The sequence below is a fragment of the Aspergillus caelatus genome (assembly GCF_009193585.1).
Source record: "Aspergillus caelatus strain CBS 763.97 unplaced genomic scaffold BDV27scaffold_403, whole genome shotgun sequence".
NCBI classification, from domain to species: Eukaryota; Fungi; Ascomycota; class Eurotiomycetes; order Eurotiales; family Aspergillaceae; genus Aspergillus; species Aspergillus caelatus.
In genome coordinates, this window is record NW_022475666.1 from 1 (window position 1) to 22,052 (window position 22,052).

The 22,052-nt window shown below is 48.5% G+C and overlaps 7 protein-coding genes across 7 annotated transcripts; 4 read left to right on the forward strand and 3 right to left on the reverse strand.

Moving 5' to 3' along the window:
* Positions 1-700: 700 nt before the first annotated feature.
* On the reverse strand, positions 701-6,731 carry BDV27DRAFT_138719 (mediator of RNA polymerase II transcription subunit 12). The gene is made up of 8 exons (XM_032069302.1): positions 5,704-6,731; positions 5,038-5,635; positions 4,783-4,987; positions 3,812-4,734; positions 2,887-3,763; positions 2,545-2,833; positions 2,267-2,493; positions 701-2,197 (listed from the first exon to the last, which is right to left on the reverse strand). The coding sequence occupies exons 1-8, from the start codon at positions 6,311-6,313 to the stop codon at positions 1,166-1,168; spliced, it is 4,761 nt and encodes a 1,586-aa protein (XP_031920845.1). The 5' UTR covers positions 6,314-6,731; the 3' UTR covers positions 701-1,165.
* A 2,346-nt stretch (positions 6,732-9,077) lies between these two features.
* On the forward strand, positions 9,078-11,230 carry BDV27DRAFT_151052 (SUI1 family translation initiation factor; the record flags this gene model as incomplete). The annotated part of the gene is made up of 9 exons (XM_032071322.1): positions 9,078-9,114; positions 9,200-9,250; positions 9,316-9,347; positions 9,410-9,426; positions 9,555-9,652; positions 9,716-9,736; positions 10,741-10,815; positions 10,925-11,017; positions 11,082-11,230. 9 exons carry the CDS (start codon positions 9,078-9,080, stop codon positions 11,228-11,230), a joined length of 573 nt encoding a protein of 190 aa, XP_031920846.1.
* A 92-nt stretch (positions 11,231-11,322) lies between these two features.
* On the reverse strand, positions 11,323-13,503 carry BDV27DRAFT_170159 (N-glycosylation protein-domain-containing protein; the record flags this gene model as incomplete). Its single annotated transcript, XM_032075221.1, has 5 exons — positions 11,323-12,190; positions 12,262-12,409; positions 12,476-12,531; positions 12,648-13,227; positions 13,466-13,503. 5 exons carry the CDS (start codon positions 13,501-13,503, stop codon positions 11,939-11,941), a joined length of 1,074 nt encoding a protein of 357 aa, XP_031920847.1. The 3' UTR covers positions 11,323-11,938.
* A 50-nt stretch (positions 13,504-13,553) lies between these two features.
* On the forward strand, positions 13,554-14,978 carry BDV27DRAFT_80464 (uncharacterized protein). The gene is made up of 3 exons (XM_032077638.1): positions 13,554-13,940; positions 14,045-14,152; positions 14,218-14,978. Exons 1-3 carry the CDS (start codon positions 13,597-13,599, stop codon positions 14,711-14,713), a joined length of 948 nt encoding a protein of 315 aa, XP_031920848.1. The 5' UTR covers positions 13,554-13,596; the 3' UTR covers positions 14,714-14,978.
* Positions 14,978-17,934, reverse strand: rgd1 (putative Rho GTPase activator (Rgd1)). The gene is made up of 9 exons (XM_032077637.1): positions 17,612-17,934; positions 17,490-17,543; positions 16,823-17,429; positions 16,555-16,763; positions 15,959-16,502; positions 15,758-15,901; positions 15,600-15,694; positions 15,470-15,540; positions 14,978-15,406 (listed from the first exon to the last, which is right to left on the reverse strand). The coding sequence occupies exons 1-9, from the start codon at positions 17,768-17,770 to the stop codon at positions 15,295-15,297; spliced, it is 1,995 nt and encodes a 664-aa protein (XP_031920849.1). The 5' UTR covers positions 17,771-17,934; the 3' UTR covers positions 14,978-15,294.
* A 524-nt stretch (positions 17,935-18,458) lies between these two features.
* BDV27DRAFT_138738 (transcription factor domain-containing protein) lies at positions 18,459-21,328 on the forward strand. The gene is made up of 7 exons (XM_032069303.1): positions 18,459-18,835; positions 18,995-19,101; positions 19,167-19,475; positions 19,530-19,967; positions 20,024-20,289; positions 20,349-20,855; positions 20,916-21,328. Exons 1-7 carry the CDS (start codon positions 18,596-18,598, stop codon positions 21,122-21,124), a joined length of 2,076 nt encoding a protein of 691 aa, XP_031920850.1. The 5' UTR covers positions 18,459-18,595; the 3' UTR covers positions 21,125-21,328.
* A 69-nt stretch (positions 21,329-21,397) lies between these two features.
* On the forward strand, positions 21,398-22,007 carry BDV27DRAFT_138739 (putative quinol monooxygenase). The gene is made up of 3 exons (XM_032069304.1): positions 21,398-21,521; positions 21,636-21,748; positions 21,803-22,007. Exons 1-3 carry the CDS (start codon positions 21,459-21,461, stop codon positions 21,957-21,959), a joined length of 333 nt encoding a protein of 110 aa, XP_031920851.1. The 5' UTR covers positions 21,398-21,458; the 3' UTR covers positions 21,960-22,007.
* The last annotated feature ends 45 nt before the right edge of the window (positions 22,008-22,052 follow it).

Sequence of the window (22,052 nt, forward strand, 5' to 3'; positions counted from 1 at the left end):
GGCCATTAGCTCAAAGTAAAGAGAGTATTTATACGCCGAATCAGCTCGCTTGCGTTGGGAGTCAATTCCAGTTGTATAGCGGGCAGTAAGCTGATCATCATATTTCTTCAAAAATCGAGTTGGCCACTGTTTTCCTGGCTTCTTTCCAGTAATTTCCTTAGCAAAGTTTCGTAGCATTTCAAACGTAGGCGGAAGGCCTTTATCAGTTAGATCATTGATCCATTTTATAAGCGTTTTGGCCTGCTCGTTGTTGAGGATTCGTTGATCATTATATTGCTCTGCTCGAGTATGTTGAACACCACGATGACGTCGAGATAGTGTAGACCTGCTTATACCATATTTCTTGGCAGTTTTTGTGTAATTTATTTTTTCTCCTGGTTTTAAGCTTTCGATCTCAGCTATCGCTGCCTCAATTGAAGCCATATTGGCAGAGTTATGGTGGTTTGAAAAGTATCGAAAAGTCGGTGTATATCAAAAAATCGGGCGTCAGGTGGGACCGGGCGTCAGGTGATCAGGTACGGTACAGGTTTCTGTAGTTTTGACCATTTTTGTTTAATCTTGAGCTGTTATTAAACCTACGGTCAATATCACAAACCGCGAACTATGGGCAAGTCTCTTGTCTCCGTATATCAAACTACTCGTTCGGAAGGTAATCAACTCTTGTTCTACACCAGCTCCAGATTCATTAGTCATTGTGACCCTTGTATTCATAAGATGATGCTATTGTTCAGACTATATGCTAAATATGCGAACCCATATGCTATGAACCACCCACCCAGTATACGCCAGACCTTCTCTATATACAAATTTCATGGTACAAACAAAACGAGGGCTTGTAACACGCGGACGTCACTGCCAGATGTACCGCCACAAGCATAGTCACTCGTCACTCCGCAGTGATCGCAATGCATGTAATAAATAAGAAAAAGCCCAAAAAAAAAATCACACATGCAAATGGACCATGGTCACGAAATATGGCAGAACTGGATGTGTGCTTGAGTCAAAGGTACGATCGTGGTGTATGGTCGGAGGCAAAATTATATGCAGATGGAGATGGTATCAAGCGGTGAACAGAAACAACAACCCAGGAACCATAAGAAAAGAAATTATGTACGTAGATATAAGAGGATGCTCATAAGCCAGGGACGTAGGCCGTAGAGAAAATCTAAGCCCGAACTCGTCTGGCGTCGAAATATTTGAGGTTCACAGCGGTATCATTCACCCCTACGATTGGTGCGGCATCTTCAAGTAGCTCCCAAGGGCGTACCGGGTAGGGTCCCATAACACGACCCCGGTATTGGAGGCGAAGATGGCTAGCAACGCAATTAATGCCTTCCGAAAGACTCGCTGAGGTACCTGCAGGAGTCATAGCAGGTGGTTGTGGGTTAGATGGAGCGCCGGGCAGGGCGCCCGACGGTGTTGGAGTTGGAGTAGAACCCCCGGCGGCAGGTGATGGAAGAGAAGCAGCCTGCAAGTTATTCAGTGCTGCTGCGTCGCTCATGGGGCCGAGAAGGTAAATAAATCTAGAGTCATTTTGATACTGAAGAAAGGGTGGACACCTTTCTTTGAGGAAACGGGCGCAATGTTGCCGAGCCTCATCTGGGAACGTGTCGATCAGGGAGGCAGCGACGTCCAACGCATGAGTCTGAAGCAGAATTCCGGGACAAGGACGGTAACCCTGAGATGGTATTGGGTGAGGGAAATAGTCAGCCGCCGGGAAAAGGCGTATTACACTGTCTGGAAGGCGTGCAAGGGATATGCAAAGAATCGAGATCAGCAAACGAGACTGTTCCTGCAGGCCGTTGGGCTTAGGCGCTGGGGATGGCACAGTGAACGCAGAACGGTGAATCACAATCATCCTTAGAAAAGCAGAGAACCAGAAAGCGAGAGCCCTCTCGAAGTTTGAGCGAGACTGAAGAATTTGAGTCGTAGCCGCGCCGTGTCGATTAGTGGTGATGTTGTTGAAGTTGGTTTGCATGATAACAAGCCGGTGGAGAAGTAGATCCATTTTCTCGACAAGAACGGGAGCCACAGACTGGACTCCAGCTTCGGGCACACTATAAGCAAGCTTCTCGATTATTGTCAGGTACAGTTTTGCTGTCTCCAGGGACTTGGCTGTGGCCGAGGGTCCATGGGCTTCAAGATGTTCTTCGAATAATGGGATAGAAAAGAGAGCTCTTTCGGCTCGCTCCCGAATCTTAAGAGAAAACAAAAAAAAAGGTCAGTTTAGGAGGAAAGCCTTGTGGTAATAGTCGTGTTTCCGTACCTGTCTTATTACATCTTGGCTCATGAGGCCCACGAAACCAACCCAATTTGATCCTTTTGAGCGTGTATCTTCCACAGCGGCCTTGAACATCACGTCAACGATACCGTTGCCCACATTACGGCCAGATTCTGCATTGAAAAGCATTTGGAGTTTCAATTGGCAAAATGGAAGGGAGAAGTCATCAGTCATGCGGACGACCTTTTCTGCCTCGGACATTGTACATGGACCTTGGCGGCGTGTTAGCAATATGAGCAAGAATCGAGATTCGCTTTACTAACCAGCGAGTGAATCAAAGCCCAAGAGGTTATCCAGAGCCCTTTGCAGGACGGTTGTTGAAGTTGAATGCTTTCCAATAAAGCCTTGCAGACAGTATTGGACCGTAACTTCAGGATTCTGTGTAAGAAGGATATCGAGCAAGTCTATCGCACATTTTGAGATGTCGGGCTGTTCTGAATTGAGTCCGGTCTCTGAATCAACCAACCCAACTGCATCGCATATTATATCGAGGGTCTCCTGAGGGTGCTTCAGAAAAAATTCTTGTTGTGCGACATAGAAACGGTATGTAACCTGAACAAACAAGTTTAGTGCTGCATTCTAGATAGATATGAGAATTGACGTACCAAGTCAGCATATTTACTTTTTCCTGATACTAGAGGAATAAGAAGCTGAAGCAGGTCCACCCGCAATCCAGCCAGGTTGGGAATTACAGCAGCCACCTTTTCCGACTGCAAAAGCTTTTTCACCAAAAATACAAACGCATGTATGGTGACGCAGCCAACTCCGATGAGAGGAGGGAGAATTCGAGACATCGACGGGGCAGAGGACTTCAGAAGCCCACATATCCAACGAATCAGCATTGTATCGAAATGCTTCGGTTGGAACAGCCGCAAATAAGCAAGATACCTAGCGGTTTCATTTGCTGACAGTTTCGCGGGACTGCCGCTACTTTCTAGTATATGTATAAGCGAATAGAAGACCGTGTCCATCGTGGACTCATCCATGCCACCCCCAGACGAGAGAAGCTGGTTTAACTTCTCTTGAAAAGAAGGATCGACATCACTGAGTGCTAAGGGAATACTATCCGAAAGCGGGGACGGCGCTGCCAAAGCTGACTTGCTCTCTAAGCGAGTAAGGTCCTGACGCAAGAGAGCAACGGTGTTGAATTCACTGGGTATCCGGAGCCCTAACTCGATGAGTGAAAACAACAAGTCCAAACTTGCATTTCCCAGTTTCTTAAGACGAGCATACGACTCAACGAGGCCCCTGAAGAGATCAGACGTAGCACCAATTACACAGAAGCAGTCAAAATGGCAATTGACCGTATCAGCAACCGAAGCCAGGACAACATCGTCATCACAATGAGTAGCATGCTTTAGTATGTCTGCCAGCATCGAGAGATCACCGAAAGTCTCCAAGATCTCCCTGACACTGTAGAACTCGTCAGGAGTAAGGGCGGATAAACCTGGGTCCACCGCCACGGAGACCCCAGAGATTTTCCTGTAGCTGTTAGCCGGAGTAGTACTCCTAGAGAGTAGAGAAGCATACCTAGGTGAGTCGCGGCAATGCTCAGCAACTCCGCGGCGAATCCACTGTCCGATTTCGGATTTGACAGCCCAAGTGGAATTGGGCTCTGATGATTCGGTGGGCATTGCACTGTCCATTTCAGCGCCGAAGATATTGGGCAGTCGTTGAGCAATTGATATTTTGAGCTCTGCAATGGCAGAGTCCTCCTCCATCACCGTGATTCCAGCCCGGTAAAGGAGCGTATTACGAAGGTTTCGCACATGCTCTGGGAGGCGATTGGCTGGCAGTTGCTTTAGGAGACAGAGGTCACTCGATACGGGCTGGGTGGTGTTTGTGACACCTTTCGCCATCAGCCATTGCAGGTACCTACCTACAGAGAATGTCTGAGACCTGACTAGCTCTGAAATGATATGGTAGATATTTTCCATGTTTAATGCGCTGGACACTCGAACATCAGCGAGGAAAGAAAGGATATATGAGTCAACATCGATCCCAGACATCTTCCACTTGCGCAGAAGACGGACGCCAGTATATACACGGCAAAGACCATAACGAAACGGGGTAGCCGTCCACTCGAGGAGTTTGGAAATGAGAACAGCTTTATCCTCTATCGTTTTCAGGCATGCAGCCGAGGCGGAAGAGATGTCATGCGCGGAGCGGATGGAGTCGAACAGCTGAATGACACGCTGTTGTGGTGACCGTTCAGCTGTGTCTCGGTGATTCTTGGGTAGCTGCAACCGCGAATTGCGTTCGGAGAGATTTTGGTAAATCGTTCTATGGGTATTATCCTTCAAGTTCAAGCAGGAAGATATAAGCTTCTTGTGGTTTTCCCATGAACCTGGAAGAACCATAGATGAGGTATGCTCCAGAACAAGTCTCCTGACATAAAGAGATAACCGATCTACGAGGGGCTGTAGTTGACCAACCTTTTCCGGCTGGGTGACCTGCTGTCTGATTAGTAGGGTATTAACCGTCAATATCAGTGCACGTACCTGGCGCAACTTCACAAGCAGCAATTCGGCTAACCGCCGCCCACGCTTCCGATATCGCATGATATTGTCCCAATAGATACCAAGCATCAATAGCCAAACAGGAACTGTATTGACCGGCGCGGCTTCTAGCGAGGACAAGAACCATCCAAGATATTGGTCGTGGTCGAGCAGACGTTCAAAGAACAAGCGAGCTGTTAAGCTCACCCTAGGAGCTGTTAGCACTTGAATTATGCGAACAACGTGTTAGTTACATACGCATATGTCATCTTCATTTTCCATTGCGCAGAGCCGCAGGCACCTAGTACTCCTTCTAAGAACTGCTGAACAGTTGCTGTCCAGTCACGGACCCATTTTGCTTCCAAGCCTAGCGCTAATGTACCACTCGTTCCTTTCCTCTTGAACGCACGGATCTCATTGGCACCGACACACTTTGCAAGCCACACGGCTCGGCTGACTGGGATACCTTTGTTTAAGCATTGGTCCAAGAGGGACTTTCCCCGGATACCATGAGGAATCGTTCGGCTCAACTTGCGCAGCGGAACAGACGGGTTAGCTAGATCACGGAGCCAGGCCTCACGTTTATTATCAGTTAGGGTTACTCGTGGAGGTGGCTTAAAGGTCGATGGCGCAGTCACCATGCTATGGTTTTGTCTCTTTTCTAGAGCCGCGGCAAAAACGGAAGAAAGCATATGCAGACCGGAACGGTGCTTCAATTGTGCATATAACGAGGGTCGTGCGGTGTTTGACTCGTTCTGGGATACTTGAGTGCGGTCGTAGTGTCCCTGCTTTGCTGTTTGTTCGTTTAAAACATCTTCTGGGTGGTTCCCAGTCCATGGAGAGAAATCCGCAACTTCTATCGATTTGGTTACCGGTCAAAGGTGTCCCTTCGGTTTTCATAGCCGTCTGGTGAGGATAACTTACTCTCTCCTTTAAGTACAGGCGCAACGGAAGGAGTCTCAATACGATAGGGGATCGTCTGCACCTCCTTCACAGGTGAAGTAGCTCGTGACGTTGGGGGATTACTTCCCAGCGACTCGGGAACATACTTCCAAGGCAAAACCGGCAAAGAAGGTGGCGATGCAGGTTTCCCACCCTGCGCGACAGCTGTCGCATCTTCCTCATTCATTACATTGCTCCCCGGCACCTCGGATAGCATAGCCTGGAAGGACCATACCGGCCGATTGCGCCAAGAAAGTGAGGGAGGCTTTGAGCCACCCGTTCCTGGTGTGCTTCTCAGCTCTCCACCGCTCCCCGGCGCAGGACTCGCATCTTGGGTGGAGGGTGCTATAGGTAAATCCAGCCGAAGTCTTTTTGGCGGAGGTTCCACCTCTTGTGCATCACCACCACTCGTTGTAAGGTCGATGACTGCCGGCTGTCTGGGTTGCGGCTGCGGCACAGGTGTTGGTAGCTTTTCGAACTGAGGGTCGGACGGTCCCACGGCTTGAGAAGCATCAACATGTCCAGAGCCGCTGTTGACGGCGCGCAGGGGATGACCCCACGATTGGACGCCGGCAGAAGAATGAGGTATCATCTCAGCTTCATGGTGTATCACCGCGCCGGAGGTTGGTCATTGGAACAACAGAATATGACCGATCAACCGGACTAAACTCGCGCGAACGGTCGTTGGTGACTCTCTAAAAGAATCGAGATGTCCCAGCTCCGTTTATATGCTTCCTACCAATCTGTCACCGGAACGACGCCGGGAAATGCAAGGTGAGCGGATAAAGTGGTTAAAGGTCGGGAAATAATCGGTGCGGATCAAGTAGGGGCGGGAAAGTCGGCACTGAAGACCGCGAGACACGCGAACGAAGGGTCGAGGCTGGAAATTTGATTGAAGAAGGGCGAAGTAGAAAGAAAAGAAGAACACAAAGAAGGAGAAGGACAAGGGAATTGGGGGAAAAGCCGAGTACGGCGAACGATAGCGAAGATCTCCAGATAACGTAAGGAAGGACCAACTGGCAGTCCGTCTTTTCTTGGGTATCATCCGTACATGGATACATACAATGGAACAGTCCGGAGTTATGGGACCGTCTGGTACTTACTACTCCTAGTACGCTAGGGGGAGGGGGCGGACTGAAGTGTACCGGATGACGGGTAATTACCGCGGGATTGACACAGTGTGAGTGAGATAAACATGGATCCATTACTGGCGTAATACCGGATGCCGAATGCGTCTTAGGCTTGAAAGCTGATTGTCTGTACTTTTTAACCTTATTAGGAGTCTAAAAAGAGATTCATGCAAATCGAATTGTGATCGCTCATAGATTCCCTCCTGATATTCGCTGTTCTTTGTCTGTTTCTAATTTCATTTTTCGACGCAGGATATAGTATTTAATAGTCTGGAGTCAGATTCTTAAGAAATGAGGAGAAAGTCAGGTGTACACCCAGATTATTTCTTCGGTACTGTCTGTATTCCTTTTCATACCGGTGACATCCCCATGGAGCTGCATCAGATTTTACCCGCATGACTGTTATATTATATATCCATTATCCACCCGGGGTCCATACCCTTTTTTTTCTTTTAGGCGAAGAAAAGAAAATTACACTTACAGGTAATAGGGCAATAGAAGGACATACACGAACAACGGCACTAATGGATAACTGGAGACGATAATATTACCCAACTAAAAGGGTCATCCTCGGATTCTCCGGCAAATCGATGGGTCTCTTGGCAATCAGATGATGGGCCCCATATTGCCCCATTCTCGAAAATCGGAGATATCTTATGGAACAATGTTGAGTAACTAATTCCGAGAATGATGGCATTGACAAAACCTTCTTTGCCTCTTGGGAATTTATTGAAGTCTGGGACATACCGAAATTAGGTGGCATCTGGAGATACTTAGTATTTTCTCAGTTCGTCATCCACTTTCTCTGCAGTCGTACATGCTGTAAGTACATACAGACATACATACAACATACATATACTATCTGTAGTAGCGTGTACGGTACGCTCGTATAACCTGCAGTGATACCAATGATTTGCATCCCCATTCGGGACTATCGACTGGGCCATGGACAGTTGGCAAGACAGCCTGTGCATCAAACGAATGACATCCCATGGATTGCGTCTCCCAATACTTCTACTAGAAACCCAATTTCCTCTCTCAGTTTCATTTTCTGGTGGTCAGAAACAGCCGCCGATCCATTCCTACCAGATCCCGCCACTCACTCTGAATGAGCCATCAGATAATTTCTTCTCCTCCGCATGTCAATCCCTTAATGTGGCATGATATGGTTGTCTGATTCACCCTCTTTATCCCCGCATTTCCACTATGGTCTATGATATTTCAAGGTTGGCTTATTGTGCGTATTATATCTTACCTTACTCTTTCTTCTAATGGTCATTCCTTTTTATTTATTTATTTAATATTTTTTTTTTTACACTAATGTCAGAGTCCTGTCCGGTAAAGCTTGAAGGACGTACTTCAACCAATGCTCTCTCTCCGTTGTTGGTGCCTGAATGCCATGGGACACCACTCTCAGTCACTGCCCATGCCAATATTACATAACATCCCTGACTGCAGTGATACTGGATCGTCGCACGAACATACATTATTTACTCGTAGTGGACAAACACTTACACGCTGTATCTGCATAAAGACCTAGAAATTTAGCACGAAAAGCAAGTATTCTGCAACCATGCCAGGCTACCATGGATCCGTGCCTTACTGATGTGCGATTGGACATATACGCAAGCACACCAGCAATGGATCCAATTGGAATGGAACATGGCTAGCTGAGACCGAGGAGTGCTTTGTATGTGTGGCCGACCAACCCAGTCGAAAGATGTTTGCTTTTCTGAGTAGGTTTGTTCAGGCCAATCTCTGTTTCAGGAGTGTTCCCTACTCTTGATGCAGGCCATGGTTGGGCTTTCGGGGATTTGTTTCTTGAGCAAGGATGACTACCTTTTGGACTTTGCAGATCATTTTTTCTTTCTTTTTTTTTTATGTTGATTTATTTATTTTTGGGTCCAAAATAGCCTGGGGTGAGAGATAAAGGCGACTTTACGAGCTCGAGAGCATGGAGATCAAACCCCTCTCAATTCTATCTTTTTTTTTTTTTTTTTTTGCCCTGTCGGTGTGCATGATCTACTAGTAGGTACATACATACTACATATAATTTTATGATGGTTCATTTTGACGGGAGATAAAGAAAGAGATAAAGCCGAATGGCCAATCGATGAACTGCCGCTTTAGTCTTGGCGCCAACGACCGCTTGGCTGGCGAGTTCGTCTTTCTCCCAGCATCGTAACAACAAGCTGTACAATAGCACCGGTTACTTCCTGTTTCAAGATGGCATCGAAAAAGGACATGCGGAGGTTAGACCTCGGTACGTTGATTTCACAATCCCTTCCCAACCCGTGCCATTCGTGACGGTGAAAACGTAGTCACTAATTGCTGTTCTCCGACTCCAGCCATCCCCTATGTCGACCCGCCCGCCAACAAGGATGATGCCGATATGTCTGGTATATAATTCAATCTGCAACACGAATCAATTGGGGAGGAATGCTTTATTAACGGTCTGGTCCAGGCGCAATGACCAGCACCTTGCCCATGGCCGCGGTAGGTTGACATCCGGATTTCTCATGGTTGCGCGGTCCGAGGATGCTGACAGTTTTTCATAGATGTTCACTCGTAACAGGTGAGATAGTATACATCTGCTCACACTACTAGGGTTCATATGTCTGACAAAGCTTTGATATTCAGGATGATCGGATGGTAAAATTGCTTTCTTGGCATCAGCCTTGGAGATGTCTAACTAGTATACAGGGTCTCATTCGTCTTTTCGCTTCAAAATTGGCTCGGCGAAACACCCGAGCAGAAAAGGACGGCGTCTACTCCCGCGTATATGTCCGTTTTCATGTCCTGTTCGTCTCCATTTTTCCGCTGGTGAAGGCCAAGATAGATACTAACTTTTGATGTACATATAGTGATGGCGTTGGTTGTTGTACGTCTCAAGCTCCCTAACTATCCTTCTTGCCTAGTGATCTGGCCTGGTACTTATTCACACGGCACAGACATATTTCCCTATCTTCATGCCTCCGCCGGCGGTTCCAGCAGGTGCTGCCACGGCTACCCCTTCCCCATGAACACTGCCGACCGTCTGGCCTTTTCGAGGAAATTGAATTATGATCCTATACCACTCCATATATTTATTACCTAAGAAGAAAGGGGTAGGACGTTTTTGAAGTGAGGATGATACCCGAACCTCCACGTCCATGCGGTCATCGATTTGCCACAGTACGTAGTGCATCATGATCACGTGGCGTTGTATCAATAGTTAGTCTAATACAAGTCTTGATCTTTTTCTTCCGTTTCTGAGTCATGTTGTCTTTTCACACACGATGGGATTCAATGTGAATGGGATCATGTTTTCATATAGAGGAAACATCACACAGAACTGCAGGTAATAGTAGATCATCTGGCCGATCAGCTGGATGAAGACACGCATCTGAGCTACACAGAAGATTAGTCACAGTTTCACCGCCTTCCCCCACAGAGGCGCTAAATCGGGTCGCGCCCCTCAAAAGGCTCTTTCTTCTTCCTCACTTGTCTTCTCCCCAACAACACCTTCACACTCACCCCTCAGCTCTTCTACGAACGCTCGCAATCGCTACAAGTTACAGAGTTTTTACTCTTACCCCTCGCTTTTATACTACAACCGCTTTTAAGGGCCCGTTTCGAGAAAAGGCCGAGTTTATGTCCATCGAAAACCTCAAGACCTTCGGTAAGGCCAATTTGCCACCTCCCTTATGCCAGCTATGGTTACCCCCTAGACATGGTGATCGCCCTGGACGGGCAAAGGCGTCGCTACAGCAAGTCTATCCGATGCTTTGTGTCACGGATCTGGCCTTGATTGTTTGCAGATCGTCTTTGTCCACAGATCGGTACCGCATGACATTTTTGGCGGGGTAATCCTGTTTAGGAGCCTGAGGCTGACACGTGCTCTACACAGACCCCTTCGCCGAAGCTGACGAAGACACCGGCGAGACCAAGCAGTCTCAAAATTATATCCATATACGGATTCAGCGTATGTCCTCCTAGCTGTCGTCTCTCCTTCCTGGAATTTTTATTTTCTTTTATCCGTTGAATCGCTCTACTTGCCCTTGGAATTTGTTGCTGATATATCTCCTTTACAGAGCGCAATGGTCGAAAAACCTTGACTACTGTTCAGGGTCTTCCTAAGAAGTTTGATCAGAAGAAGATCTTAAAGGTGATCAAGAAGAAGTTCGGTAAGTTGCTACTACACCGCCACCATGTAATAATCGCAAGGGGCACACACTTACGGATGTGCAGCCTGCAATGGCACCATCGTCGCCGATAGTGAGATGGGCGAGGTGATTCAGCTGCAAGGTGATCAGCGTAAAGATGTTCAGGAGTTCTTGACCGACAAGAAGGAGGGTCTCGAGCTGGATGCCAAGACCATCAAGGTCCACGGTTTCTAAAGGAGACGCCGCGCCCCGTTCCGATCCCTTCTTCCCAGTCTACTTTGCCCTCGGGAGTGGTTGGATAGAAGGCATGTATCGCCTATCCTTCGTCTTAACTCTGCATTGCACTCTATGCAATCGCAGCATCTAGGTGGTTCGGTTAAGCTTCTTGTCTTTTACATTCAACCCTCTGTGCTCGGCGTACTGGACCTGGGACCTCTGTCGTTATTAAGCACTGTCTAATTTGATCCCAAACAATTGCGGCACGCGATTGATGGGAGTGGGTCCTTTGTTGGCTCGACTGCTCTACTCGGAATGGGATTATGACGGAACGAGGCGTTGGTAGATACCCAAATATATGCATAGATGTTCTTTTGTTTCTTGCCTCATCCCTGTCGTTACTCGGCTTGGAAGAAATGCGTGTCGGGAGGTCTGTCGCCAGATGGATGTTATGGAGGGCTACCTGGTGTGCGAAGGTTAATCTCTCGTTTGCACTTACGCTCTACGTCTTCCACATGTTGTTTCTGAACTTGTCCTCACAACACAGTCTTTCTCAGAATAGGATGTATGCAATGCGATATGCAATTTGCTTGTGGGTCTTCAGAGTACCAATAGGAATACATGTAACGGTTATCACGAGTAACAAATCAGAAAAAGTAGGCAAAAAAGAGCTCTTCATTGCTTGCGCAGTATTCACTATAGTGACCCGTTTTCCAGGAACATCAATCACAACTCGCGCGCTCCAACTCGATCATCCGCCACCCGCATGCGAAGAAATATCGCAACAGCCCAGTCCCATAATTTCCGAGTAATAACAAAGACGGGCACTTCCGGTTCATTTTCTCGAGTCAGATGTAACTGAAGCAGAAGCGAGGACATGCTCACGAAACTCGCAACGGAAACAACTAGTAGAGCTGCGGCTGTTTCACGCTTAATCATGGCGCGGTTTTGGGTGGCATGGTAAAGGAACGTGAGGGTCTCCATGGGGGAAGCAAGGCGTCAGTCATTCTTCTCAATTCAGCTGCGTGGTTGTGAAGTGGCAGACTTACGGTTGTGATGGATATCCAGGCCGGAAGGAGAAGGCGCGGATCTGATGATGCACCCGAAAGGTAGAGGACCCATGAAGAGATATAAGCAATCAATCCGTTGGTGGTAAGGAGACGAATAACAACAGCCGGCGGGGTATAATTCAAAAGCCTGTAGAATGAATATAAGTCTCAGGCTGGGATATAGATATATAGAGGGGTTGAGACACAAACTCACCATCGAGACATCATACAATCAGCAAAGAAATACGAAAGGTAAGCGGATGCACAGCACTAGAGTAGGTATGCGTTAGTTCACTGTTCCGTAAAGATGGTCTTGTGCGTGGACGTTGGGATTTGCGTGGGATTTCTATCCCCATAATTCTCCCGCCAGAGAGGCTCATACATACCCACATAATCGCCAGGGCCACCTCGGTCACCCGGAATCTTCTTTCAACATCCCACTCTTGATTGACACTATCGACAATCGCCGCCGTCCAACCCTCATGCCCCATTCCCGCCTGGATGTGGAGTAATTCAGCCAGGAAGGTGAAGGCACACCGGAGCCCCCACCATGCTGCCGGCACCGTGCTCAGTGCCCGACAGATCAGGAGAGGGAGGTACCACTTCCGGTCTACTCCCAAGATGACAGCCACTCGCGGATGCAAGGCGGAGGGAACCGTTGCGTGACCGGAATCATTGCTGTTGGGGGTCTGGGGAGTAGAGGGGTCGGGGGACGGCGGGACGATAGCAGCGGCGGCGGTTGGGGAAGCCACTTCTTTTTCGTAGGCGTCCGCCGGGAAGTTGGAGATTGAGGCCAAAAGTTGCGAGCGCAAGTCCGGATCGAGAGTACTCAAACGGACAGCTTCAGGGGGATGTCGGGCGTGGGGAGAGAAGGGCGGGGGAGCATCACGAGGAGGAGCCAGCCTTATGATACGGCATATGCGGCCGTTGCGCAGAAGGATTAAGAAACTGGTGAGAGAACAAAGACTGAAAACGATAGGAGTCAATCCTATCGAGGACTATCCCGTAGATAAGGTCGGTTTCTATCCGCGAAGATGACGGATTGTTGACAAGAAGTCGGGTTCCGAGCAGCACAGCACAGCGCACAGTCAAAGACAAGACGACTTCATGTGCCAGCGATAGATCCGTCCTTCAGGAAGCTGCCGATAGTGTCGACGCCATGACCTAGCGTGCGAATCGGAGAAGCACAGCTGGCCGAACGGACTGAGAAACGGCAGGCGGAGTTGATATCACGTGAGCCATCCGTCGGGATTTCTTTTGCGGTCTTGATCATTGGTTCTCTCCAACTCGACTCTCTATTCATTCTGCTCGAGGTTCTCGTGGCCTTTCTTCACAATGGCATCCTCGCTGTCAAAGGGGCCCGTCTTTACGGCTGTCCGCTCCAATAACGTCGTTTTCCAACTGTACTCATGCCAATGCCGGTTCTTTTCACACTCGCCCCAACGCAGTGCCATGCGGGGAATTCCTGAAAACATTGCCATCAAGCAACCAGCTCAACCGAGCATGGCGACGAGGGGGATGGGTTTATCAAGGTCTGAATTGCCTCAGGATATTGGGTTGCTGCCAGGCACATACGTTCGCCCGCTCTGGAGGGATATGCCTTCGATCTTTCAACAACCGCAGGAGCGTCTGCAATTGGAGTGGCTTTGGTTGAAGTCAGGATTCCAAAATTTCTTGGGGTATGCTGTTACCTTTCACTGTCCGTTGTATTCTCGTCTTTTACGACAATCAAAAGCGCGGAAGTGGTCTGCTGGGATGGTGCAAGAAACTAACTGGCGGACAGTCTTGTTGCCTACTGCAAATGGTTCAATTCAGGACTACCACTCCGCCTGAAGGAGCGTCGACAGGCTGCTCGTGAGCTCCATCAGCGCATGTACTCTGCGTTCGCCAAGTAAGCTTTACCCAATCCACACGACGTGGGTGTCTGGGATGCTGATGATACCGTCCGTCACATAGGGGAGACATCAGTACCTTGCGCAAGGTTTGCTGCACCGGCCTCGCCAACAACCTTTCCTCCCGTATCGCCAATCGCCCCAGGGATGAGAAGGTCAGCTGGTCTCTTGACAAATACAACCGCACTCCAGCAACTCTTCTCACCGGAATCCGTGTCTTGTCTGACCGTGCTACTCAAATCCCCGAGATCCCCGATTCTGGAGTGCGACAGGTCGTGGTGCGTATTACAAGCAGACAGTCCACTGGGAAGTCCAAGGTGGTCAAGACAGGCAAGTCCGAAGTCTCCGTCGAGTCTACCGCACCGCCTAAGCAGCAAGACTGCACCGAATACATCGTTCTTCAGAAGCTTCGGTGGTATGGCGAGGATGAGGACTGGCGCATTTGGGGCCACGCTACGCCTACCACCGTGGAAGATCTCGCTAACCCCATGTTCGTCTCCGGACTGACGTTTGCGGAGCGTATGGAAGCCATGAAGGAACAATTTCAAGGAAAGAAATAAGCCCCGTCATACGCAGAAAATACGCCAGTAGCCATATATTTACCCGCCAAATGGCACTCCTGGCGCTCATCTCCAGAATGAACGGGAGGCATGCCATTGCCTCGTCACGACGTACAAAAAGTGCCTTAGCTTTTCGTTGAGAATCTCATCTCACCTCATCTTTCTCCCTTACAGGATCATACTGTGCCTCTGACAGCCAACTTCGATTCTACCCGTGTCTTAAAACTACCCATGTTCCGGGTTTTTGCATTCTCACCATTCAGCGGGCTCTCAAAGAACTTCGCATTGCCACACTTCACCATTTGTACTATATCCGATTGTTGCTGTTATTTCCATCTTGTAATTATCCAATAGGCCTCATCAATTCAACCATAGAAAGAACGTGTCATGATCAAACTGAACTGAAGAGGAAGTGATTGCGCTAAATCCACTAGAATTACATTATAGGGAAGTAATGATATCTCATCAGGATATTTCACCGGTCCAAATATCACTATATACATTTGTTAGAGAAAAAAAAATGGTGTGCAATGCAAGGCAAAAGAAGAAAGATGATCATGGCCTTTTATTCTCGGGCACGACTAATCATCGTCGAAGATCTGGAAAGTGTTCAAAAGAACCGTCTCTATAACACGGACTTGCCAACCAGCGTCGGCGACGTTGCCGCCGGAACTGGCGCCCATGAGAGTAGGCCTAATAACAGAATATATGGTTAGCTTTCACCCGGCACCCAACAGTTTGAATACCTTGGCTTACCCGAAACAGATGGCAATGTTTCCTGCGTTCATACGGTTCTGGGTGTAATGTTCTTGCACCTTATTGAGATGCTAAAATTATGTAGATCAGATTTTGGACTCTAGAAGGCATGGGGCTAAGAAGAACATACCAGAATCAAGGCTCTCAATGTGGCGTAGTGCGCATCTGGAAGACTATTTACAAGCGCATGAAGCGAGTCTCGACGCTGAACATCATCGTCAATACCTGAAGCATACGTTAGTACCATAAAATAAAGAACGTCTTGAAATCGTAGATTTATAGCCTTACGGGCTGCATTGATGAAGTCAGAATAAGATTGCGACGTGAACAGAGGGTCAGGCAAATCTCTAAAGAACTGCTTGAGTAATCCAGCAACACTGTTCACGTCATGATAGAAGTTTTCCGGATTTGTAAAATCGACCTGCGATGAATCTGATCATGAAATGTTAGAGCGATATCTCCACAGCTGCGTGGCAAGGGCTAACCCACCATTGTCGAAAAGTTGCTTCATCTGGTTGATATGATTCGCACTTCCGGAAAGTCGGTAAATGCCCTCCATATCCAAACCAAAAAGTTCAATAGCTTGGAAGCATTGGTAGACAATCATAGGAACGGCAGTTCCATCTCTCAAATACAAATCTTCCAGGGAAACTCCAAAGACTGGTTTCAATGGGGGAAGATGCTGCTGGAAGTTTCCTGAAGTTCCTCCAGCTGGTGGTAACGGGCTCGGTCCCGTTGCCATGGATGGCGGGTTTAAGGGTTGCTTCTCTGGCACAGCTGGGCCGTCGCTCACCGGGTACGGCGGCTGGAGTGTTGAGGATGAGTATGAATCTGGATTGTGAGGGTAAGATGACTGCTGAGTGCTTGGAATGGGAGCTGCAGTTGGTGCTGGTGCTGGTGCGGGGGATTGTTGAGAAGACTGAGCCGGAAGATGTTGCTGGGAAAACGATTGAAGCAACATTGACGAATTGCGTTTGTTTTGTGTAGTGGTTTGGGAGGCCGGAACAACAGGCCCAGTAGTACCTCCAAGGGTCTAAGGGTAGGGGTTAATAGATAGAGACAAAGCCGGGGCTTATGGAACTTACCGGATGGCGTTCATACTTAATCTGTTCCGAAGTTACCGCCCCAGGATTATTCTGATGGCTCAGCACATAATCGCGGTAGTCTTTCTCATTATCAATCTCTTGGATAACTTCAGAGAGACTCTTCGGTGCGGTAGCGGCATTCCCCGCACTATCTTTCAGAGGGCTGATAGACAATCCCTGGCCCAGCAAGAGCTTCTCATTAAATGTTGCTAAGCATAGTCAGTAACGAAAACGTGGTGTTATGGATATCGAGAAGGTATGAGCGTACCGAACTTTTGCATCTGCAATGTAAGGCCAGAGTCACATTGTGTAATCAATTCTTGGATTTTGTGCACAGCTTGAGGTCGGTGGGTGGAAACCAGCTCCTGCCGCGCTGCTTGGGCAGCTTGCACCTTGGACGCATAATCCGAGTCTGCATTTTGAACTTTGCGTAACAGCTCTTCCTCATGCTGAGCGGCCGACTTTGGACCCTTCAGACCAAATTTTCCACCTTGCTTATCGCCTGTCTTCACCCGATCGTATTGCTCCGCAAGCGATTCATATTTAGCCTTCGCTTTCTCCGCTGCTGCTTCCGCCTCCATCACTCTCTTTTCCGCATTCAGACCGGTTTGTTTCCACTGCTTGCGACCTCGCTCGATATTTGACGCCAACTCGTGAAGATTATCAGCCATCTGTTGTAGGGACACCGCGAACTGTAGTCCATGATCCGCCATGCGGTCATGGAATCGACTCAGGTCATTATGGCTCTGGCTATAGGTTCCTTGACGGTTATCGGTGCGGACGGAAGCATCGAGGAGAGAGCGGGATAATTTTCGCAGGCCTTGAGCATGCTCCTCTTCTAGAGAAGATCGCTTTTTGAGGAAAGTTGAGAAATCCTGGATTATCTGTGGTCAGCGATATGGCCACATTAAGGGGTCGCGGATCCATGGACGAACCCTAGCCGAGGCGACGCTCTGTTTCAACCGGGTCAGGAGTGTGGTAATACCGATCTATGTAATACAATTCCGAATCAGTAATCTAGCAATTCAACGATTGAACCTAATAGATGATCATTTACGTCTGAATAAACAACTTTGTCCATACGAGCTTTGAGCTCGTCCGAGATCGCCGGCGTCACCGAGTGGACTGCGGAATCAGCACTTGCTGGTGGCGCATCGGCATCTCGCGGGGAGGGCGCAGAAGGCGCAGGCCCATCGTGGAGACTGACGTCTGCCATAGAGAATAACAATACGAGCAGCGAATGATAGAGAAAACGATCAGGACACTGGAAGCAGAAAGATAGAAATGAAGTTGGTTTTGTAGAGCGCGGAAGCCTAATGATAGCATCAACGGATAACGTAAGTTAGTGTTGGTTAAAGCAGTTTGGAAGCATACTGTAATGGTCGGGCGGTGGGGGTGGAGGCAGAATGTACCTAATTTAGATAAATTGCGGTTCAGGTACCAAAAATCATACACACCTTACGCTTCTCGGATTAGTGTTCTAAGCAAGATGTGGCAGTGTCACAGACGTCATTAGGCTTCGATATTCTGTCTTCCCGTGACCTTCAGATAGTACTACTACTAGAAGTAGTACGGAGTATGATGCATTTCTTGGCTGAGAGTATAGGTCCATATTCATACATGTGGAAGAAAGGTTAGTCCTCTTGAGAGCTATCTGGCATGATTCGTTGTACTATAGCAAGGGCGGATGATGGTAAATAAGCAATGGGCACCGTATTAAATACAGTGGATATCATGATTTGATCAGTATGGTGTACAAGTATCCATGGAGTATGTAGAGGAACTGGAGAAGTGGAAATCCGCTCAAATCAGCTACACAAATAAGTACTGCTTCGTAGGTATGGTACTCCGTAGTAGTGCCTCAGGCAACTGATGAGTCAGCCCGTCAGCAACCGCCGAGTTTCGCGACACTTCAACACCTAAACTTTTCTTCCGATTTCCGGCACATAACCTTTGGTTCCTTGACCGTTTCCCTCTTCGTTTTGCATGTGTTAATGGGCCCCGCGGTTCCATACCGGCGGGCGACGTCTGATTTATACTGATGGACCTGGAGTTCCGGGGTGTCATGGCACCGCATGGGCTGGCTACACATGCGAGTCTCTTAACGCCCTCGGGCACCCCCAGCGACCTTCGGAACAACCCCAGAATGCCCCGGCCCGTCACAGGTTTCGATCTATCAGCCAGGAATTCCGAACCTTGCGAAATGGAGAAGATTCCCCCAATCACGGGGAAGCGCCGGGGTGGTAGTAGAAAGGCTTGTAATGAGTGTAAACAGCAAAAGGTAAGCCTGCATCCTCCACTTCTCTCCTCTAGCCTATCTCCCTCCAGATAAAATAAGCGTATCGCGCCTCTTAATTCTGGCGCCTTGGCCTCCACTGTTGTTCCTTACTATCTCTTCATCACGAACCACTGGCTAAACATGGGGGTTCGAACACCGTAGTTGCGGTGTGATATCGTACAGACGCCCGCCGCAGCGTGCTCACGCTGTCGGCGACTTCAAATAGAATGCAAGGTCGAACCTAGCTTCAAGCGCATTTCGAAAAGAAGGTAGAACTTGACCATCTAATCATAATCCAAGCGAATCCTGCCATGGCTGACTGTGCTTTAAACAGGCGCAATGCAGAGATGGAAAAGGAGATCGCAGAGCTCCGTCGACGACTGGCTACTTCTGCTGATCATCCTCATGGCGTGGAAGCAACAGTGAGCGATGAGCTATCTCCATGCTCAGAAGAGGTGTTCTGTGGCCCTGATTCGGCCGTTTCGAACAGAACACGAACCCTATCTGCTCCGCTAGAAGCGCAACCTCTGGCAACCCCCTTAACCATCCAGAGGGGTGCTTCCATTATGTCCCAGGAGGACAATATGTGGAGATTAGAAGACGTCTCATTGCCCCGACCAAGAGTCGCACGGTTATTTGAACAGTAATCAGTTCCTTCCCTGGATCCAGGCCCCTGTCAGCCCTAACTTTAGGCCAGGTACTTCAAATATTATCATCCCTTCCTGCCGCTTTTGAATCCTCAAAAGCCCCCTGAAGAGTATCTTCGTCGTTGCCCCTTACAGGCATGGACGATTATCTGTGTCGCAAGTCGAAGGGCTCCATCAGAGCCTGGTCTTCTCACTGCACTCTCTGGCCCCTTTAGTCGGCTCCTGTGGTCGACTATTACCGGAATTCCGCAGGACTATCGTGTGGTGAAAGCTCTTTGTCTTCTCTGCACGTGGCCGCTCCCCACGACAAGTCAAAGAACCGACGCGACCTTTATGCTTAGCGGATTGATGATGCAGATTGCCATGCAATTGGGGTTGCACCGGCCGGTGCAACCGGAGGAGTTCACAACCTTCCGTATGGAAGTCCAAGGGGAGGCTGTAAAAGATCGAATACAGACATGGGCCATATGTAATATTGTAGCTCAAAAGTAAGTAATCTTGTTCTACGGTGATGCTCCGTAGCGCTATTGCTCACTGTTACTAGTGTTGCTACTGGTTACGGGCAACCGCCTGGCACTATCTACGACTGGGCGCTCGAGCCAGCGTCTCTCCAAGACGCGGATTATCACCCTTCCCATGACCTTCAAACTCGGTTGCGTATCGAGAAGTTCTGTGATCGAGTGACGAAGTCATTGTACAGTAGTAAACCTGAACCTGCGGAGTTTATTAGCTCTGAGAAGTTGTTGATTGTGCAGCTGTTGGAAAATGAGCTGAGAGACATGGAGGTCGATCTTGGCCGAGATATTTCTAGTAAGTGTCACGTTTGCACCCCACTGTTTTTGAATGAGGTCTAATATGGTCTCCGTTAGACATCAACATGATCCATCTACGAGCAGCTGAGCTGCATTTGCGGTACTTTGTATTTTTAGGTTCTAACCCACGAAGCGACGATTTAACGAAACTCTTCATTGCCACCACGTCATTCCTTGGACGAGTATTAGATCTCGAAACATCTCCTGGGGAGCTAATTGGCCATGCGACTAATTATATTCTTCAAATGATCGTGTCTGCTGCGTTTGCCCTGATGAAGCTGTTGAAAAGTGACTTTAGCCGCCACATCGACTTCGATCATGGGAAGCTTCTGTTCAACGGGGCTATTTCGGCCATTCGGCGAATAAGCGTCATGGATCACGACCGTCCAGTGCGCCTGGCCGATATTTTGGCTCAGATGTGGAATGCGGGGGGCTCCGATCCCAGCGGAGAGGAGGCTCTACTGCTGAAGGTGCGCTGCCGAATGAGTATGAGCCACGTCTATGATACCGTTTGGCGTTGGCGGCAACGGTTTCGGCCGATCAAGAGCGTCGAAGATGCTCAAGGTATGTCTCCTCATTTTCCTGTCTTTCCTTATTCCTCATACATGTAGCTAATTGGCGCAGCTTCTTTAGCCAACCCGAATCTGTCGGCGACGGCTGGACCTGTTTCTCGACAGGACGATTCACTGGAGGACCCCGGGTTGATGTACGCACCCAACTTCGACCAAGGAGGAGCATTTATCAGCGAGGTCGGATTTTCCGAAGTGTTTGATTCTCTCAATTGGGTTTTTGACGGCATTCCGGACTCGTTTGTTGCTCCTCCCGTTATGTAGACGTACTCGTGTATCACCATGTGGGCGGGAGTTCGTTCGACCCTAATAACGTTTCACGTAAGAGGGAAAATCAAAAGAAAAAGTTCATTGTGGATACCAGATTCATTGTATATACCTTTTTAGCTAGACATGCAATGCAATAGCAGTTGGGGGTCCAACCGCTTTCATAAACCACATACCAATATGGTTAGTCATCGCGCAGGGATGAATCAAACCCACCCCCGCATGTCCTGTCGGTCGACCATGACATCCCTTCTGCTTCCTGCGTGGTCTGGATCATCTCTCTTACATATTCTCAATCAGACTGGCAGCCCCAGTAACTGACAATCGCAGAATGGCTTCTGAAGAGGTGAATGTGGTGGCCATCATGTACCCTAAGCCCGGCAAGCATGACGAAGTAAGTTAAGTGCCCTTCACCACTACGGCTTAATATTTGATATGCATTGCTTTATATGATGCATCCGACTTCTCTTTTGTGAAATTGGCAGCTGACAAGGAATAATGTCACTAGCTCTCAAGTCATATCTCGGAACTCACCCGTCAAGTACATGCTACCGAGCCCGATACGTTAGTTTACTACGCCTTCTCTATAAAAGATGGAAATGAAATAATGGTCGTGGAAAGGTATGTCTGAACCACGCTGGCTAGTCTGAGGTCCGATAGCTCATGGACCAACAGGTACAGAGACCAGGATGCGCTCCACATGCATCTGCTCAGTCCACATTTCCAGGAATTCGGTAGCAAAGCGGCTGGGCTTATGGAGCGGCCGTACGATGTGAAGGTTGGGCATGGGATTCTTCCTTCCTCGGTTGGCGTTACTCGTGTTCAGTCATAATCTTTCACAGTTTTTCTTTTTTTCTTTTTTCCCTCTTTTTTTTTTTTTCCCCTTTTTTTTCTTCCGCCCTCCCACTTTCAACTAAGTCACTTT

Bases quoted from the DNA above. Each gene is read 5' to 3' on its own strand.
- BDV27DRAFT_138719 (XM_032069302.1), bottom strand. From the start codon at position 6,313: ATGATACCTCATTCTTCTGCCGGCGTCCAATCGTGGGGTCATCCCCTG. The intron at 2,494-2,544 runs GTTAGTAAAGCG...CACGCCGCCAAG, and splicing joins GGGCTTTGATTCACTCGCTG to GTCCATGTACAATGTCCGAG. The intron at 2,198-2,266 runs GTACGGAAACAC...TTTTCTCTTAAG, and splicing joins GCCAAGATGTAATAAGACAG to ATTCGGGAGCGAGCCGAAAG.
- BDV27DRAFT_80464 (XM_032077638.1), top strand. From the start codon at position 13,597: ATGGCATCCTCGCTGTCAAAGGGGCCCGTCTTTACGGCTGTCCGCTCC. The intron at 13,941-14,044 runs GTATGCTGTTAC...ACTGGCGGACAG, and splicing joins GGATTCCAAAATTTCTTGGG to TCTTGTTGCCTACTGCAAAT. The intron at 14,153-14,217 runs GTAAGCTTTACC...TCCGTCACATAG, and splicing joins ATGTACTCTGCGTTCGCCAA to GGGAGACATCAGTACCTTGC.
- rgd1 (XM_032077637.1), bottom strand. From the start codon at position 17,770: ATGGCAGACGTCAGTCTCCACGATGGGCCTGCGCCTTCTGCGCCCTCC. The intron at 15,902-15,958 runs GTGGGTTAGCCC...TTTCATGATCAG, and splicing joins GAAGCAACTTTTCGACAATG to ATTCATCGCAGGTCGATTTT. The intron at 15,407-15,469 runs GTAAGCCAAGGT...TTCTGTTATTAG, and splicing joins AACATTGCCATCTGTTTCGG to GCCTACTCTCATGGGCGCCA.
- BDV27DRAFT_138738 (XM_032069303.1), top strand. From the start codon at position 18,596: ATGGACCTGGAGTTCCGGGGTGTCATGGCACCGCATGGGCTGGCTACA. The intron at 19,968-20,023 runs GTAAGTAATCTT...CACTGTTACTAG, and splicing joins TGTAATATTGTAGCTCAAAA to TGTTGCTACTGGTTACGGGC. The intron at 20,856-20,915 runs GTATGTCTCCTC...TAATTGGCGCAG, and splicing joins GAGCGTCGAAGATGCTCAAG to CTTCTTTAGCCAACCCGAAT.
- BDV27DRAFT_138739 (XM_032069304.1), top strand. From the start codon at position 21,459: ATGGCTTCTGAAGAGGTGAATGTGGTGGCCATCATGTACCCTAAGCCC. The intron at 21,522-21,635 runs GTAAGTTAAGTG...TAATGTCACTAG, and splicing joins AGCCCGGCAAGCATGACGAA to CTCTCAAGTCATATCTCGGA. The intron at 21,749-21,802 runs GTATGTCTGAAC...ATGGACCAACAG, and splicing joins GAAATAATGGTCGTGGAAAG to GTACAGAGACCAGGATGCGC.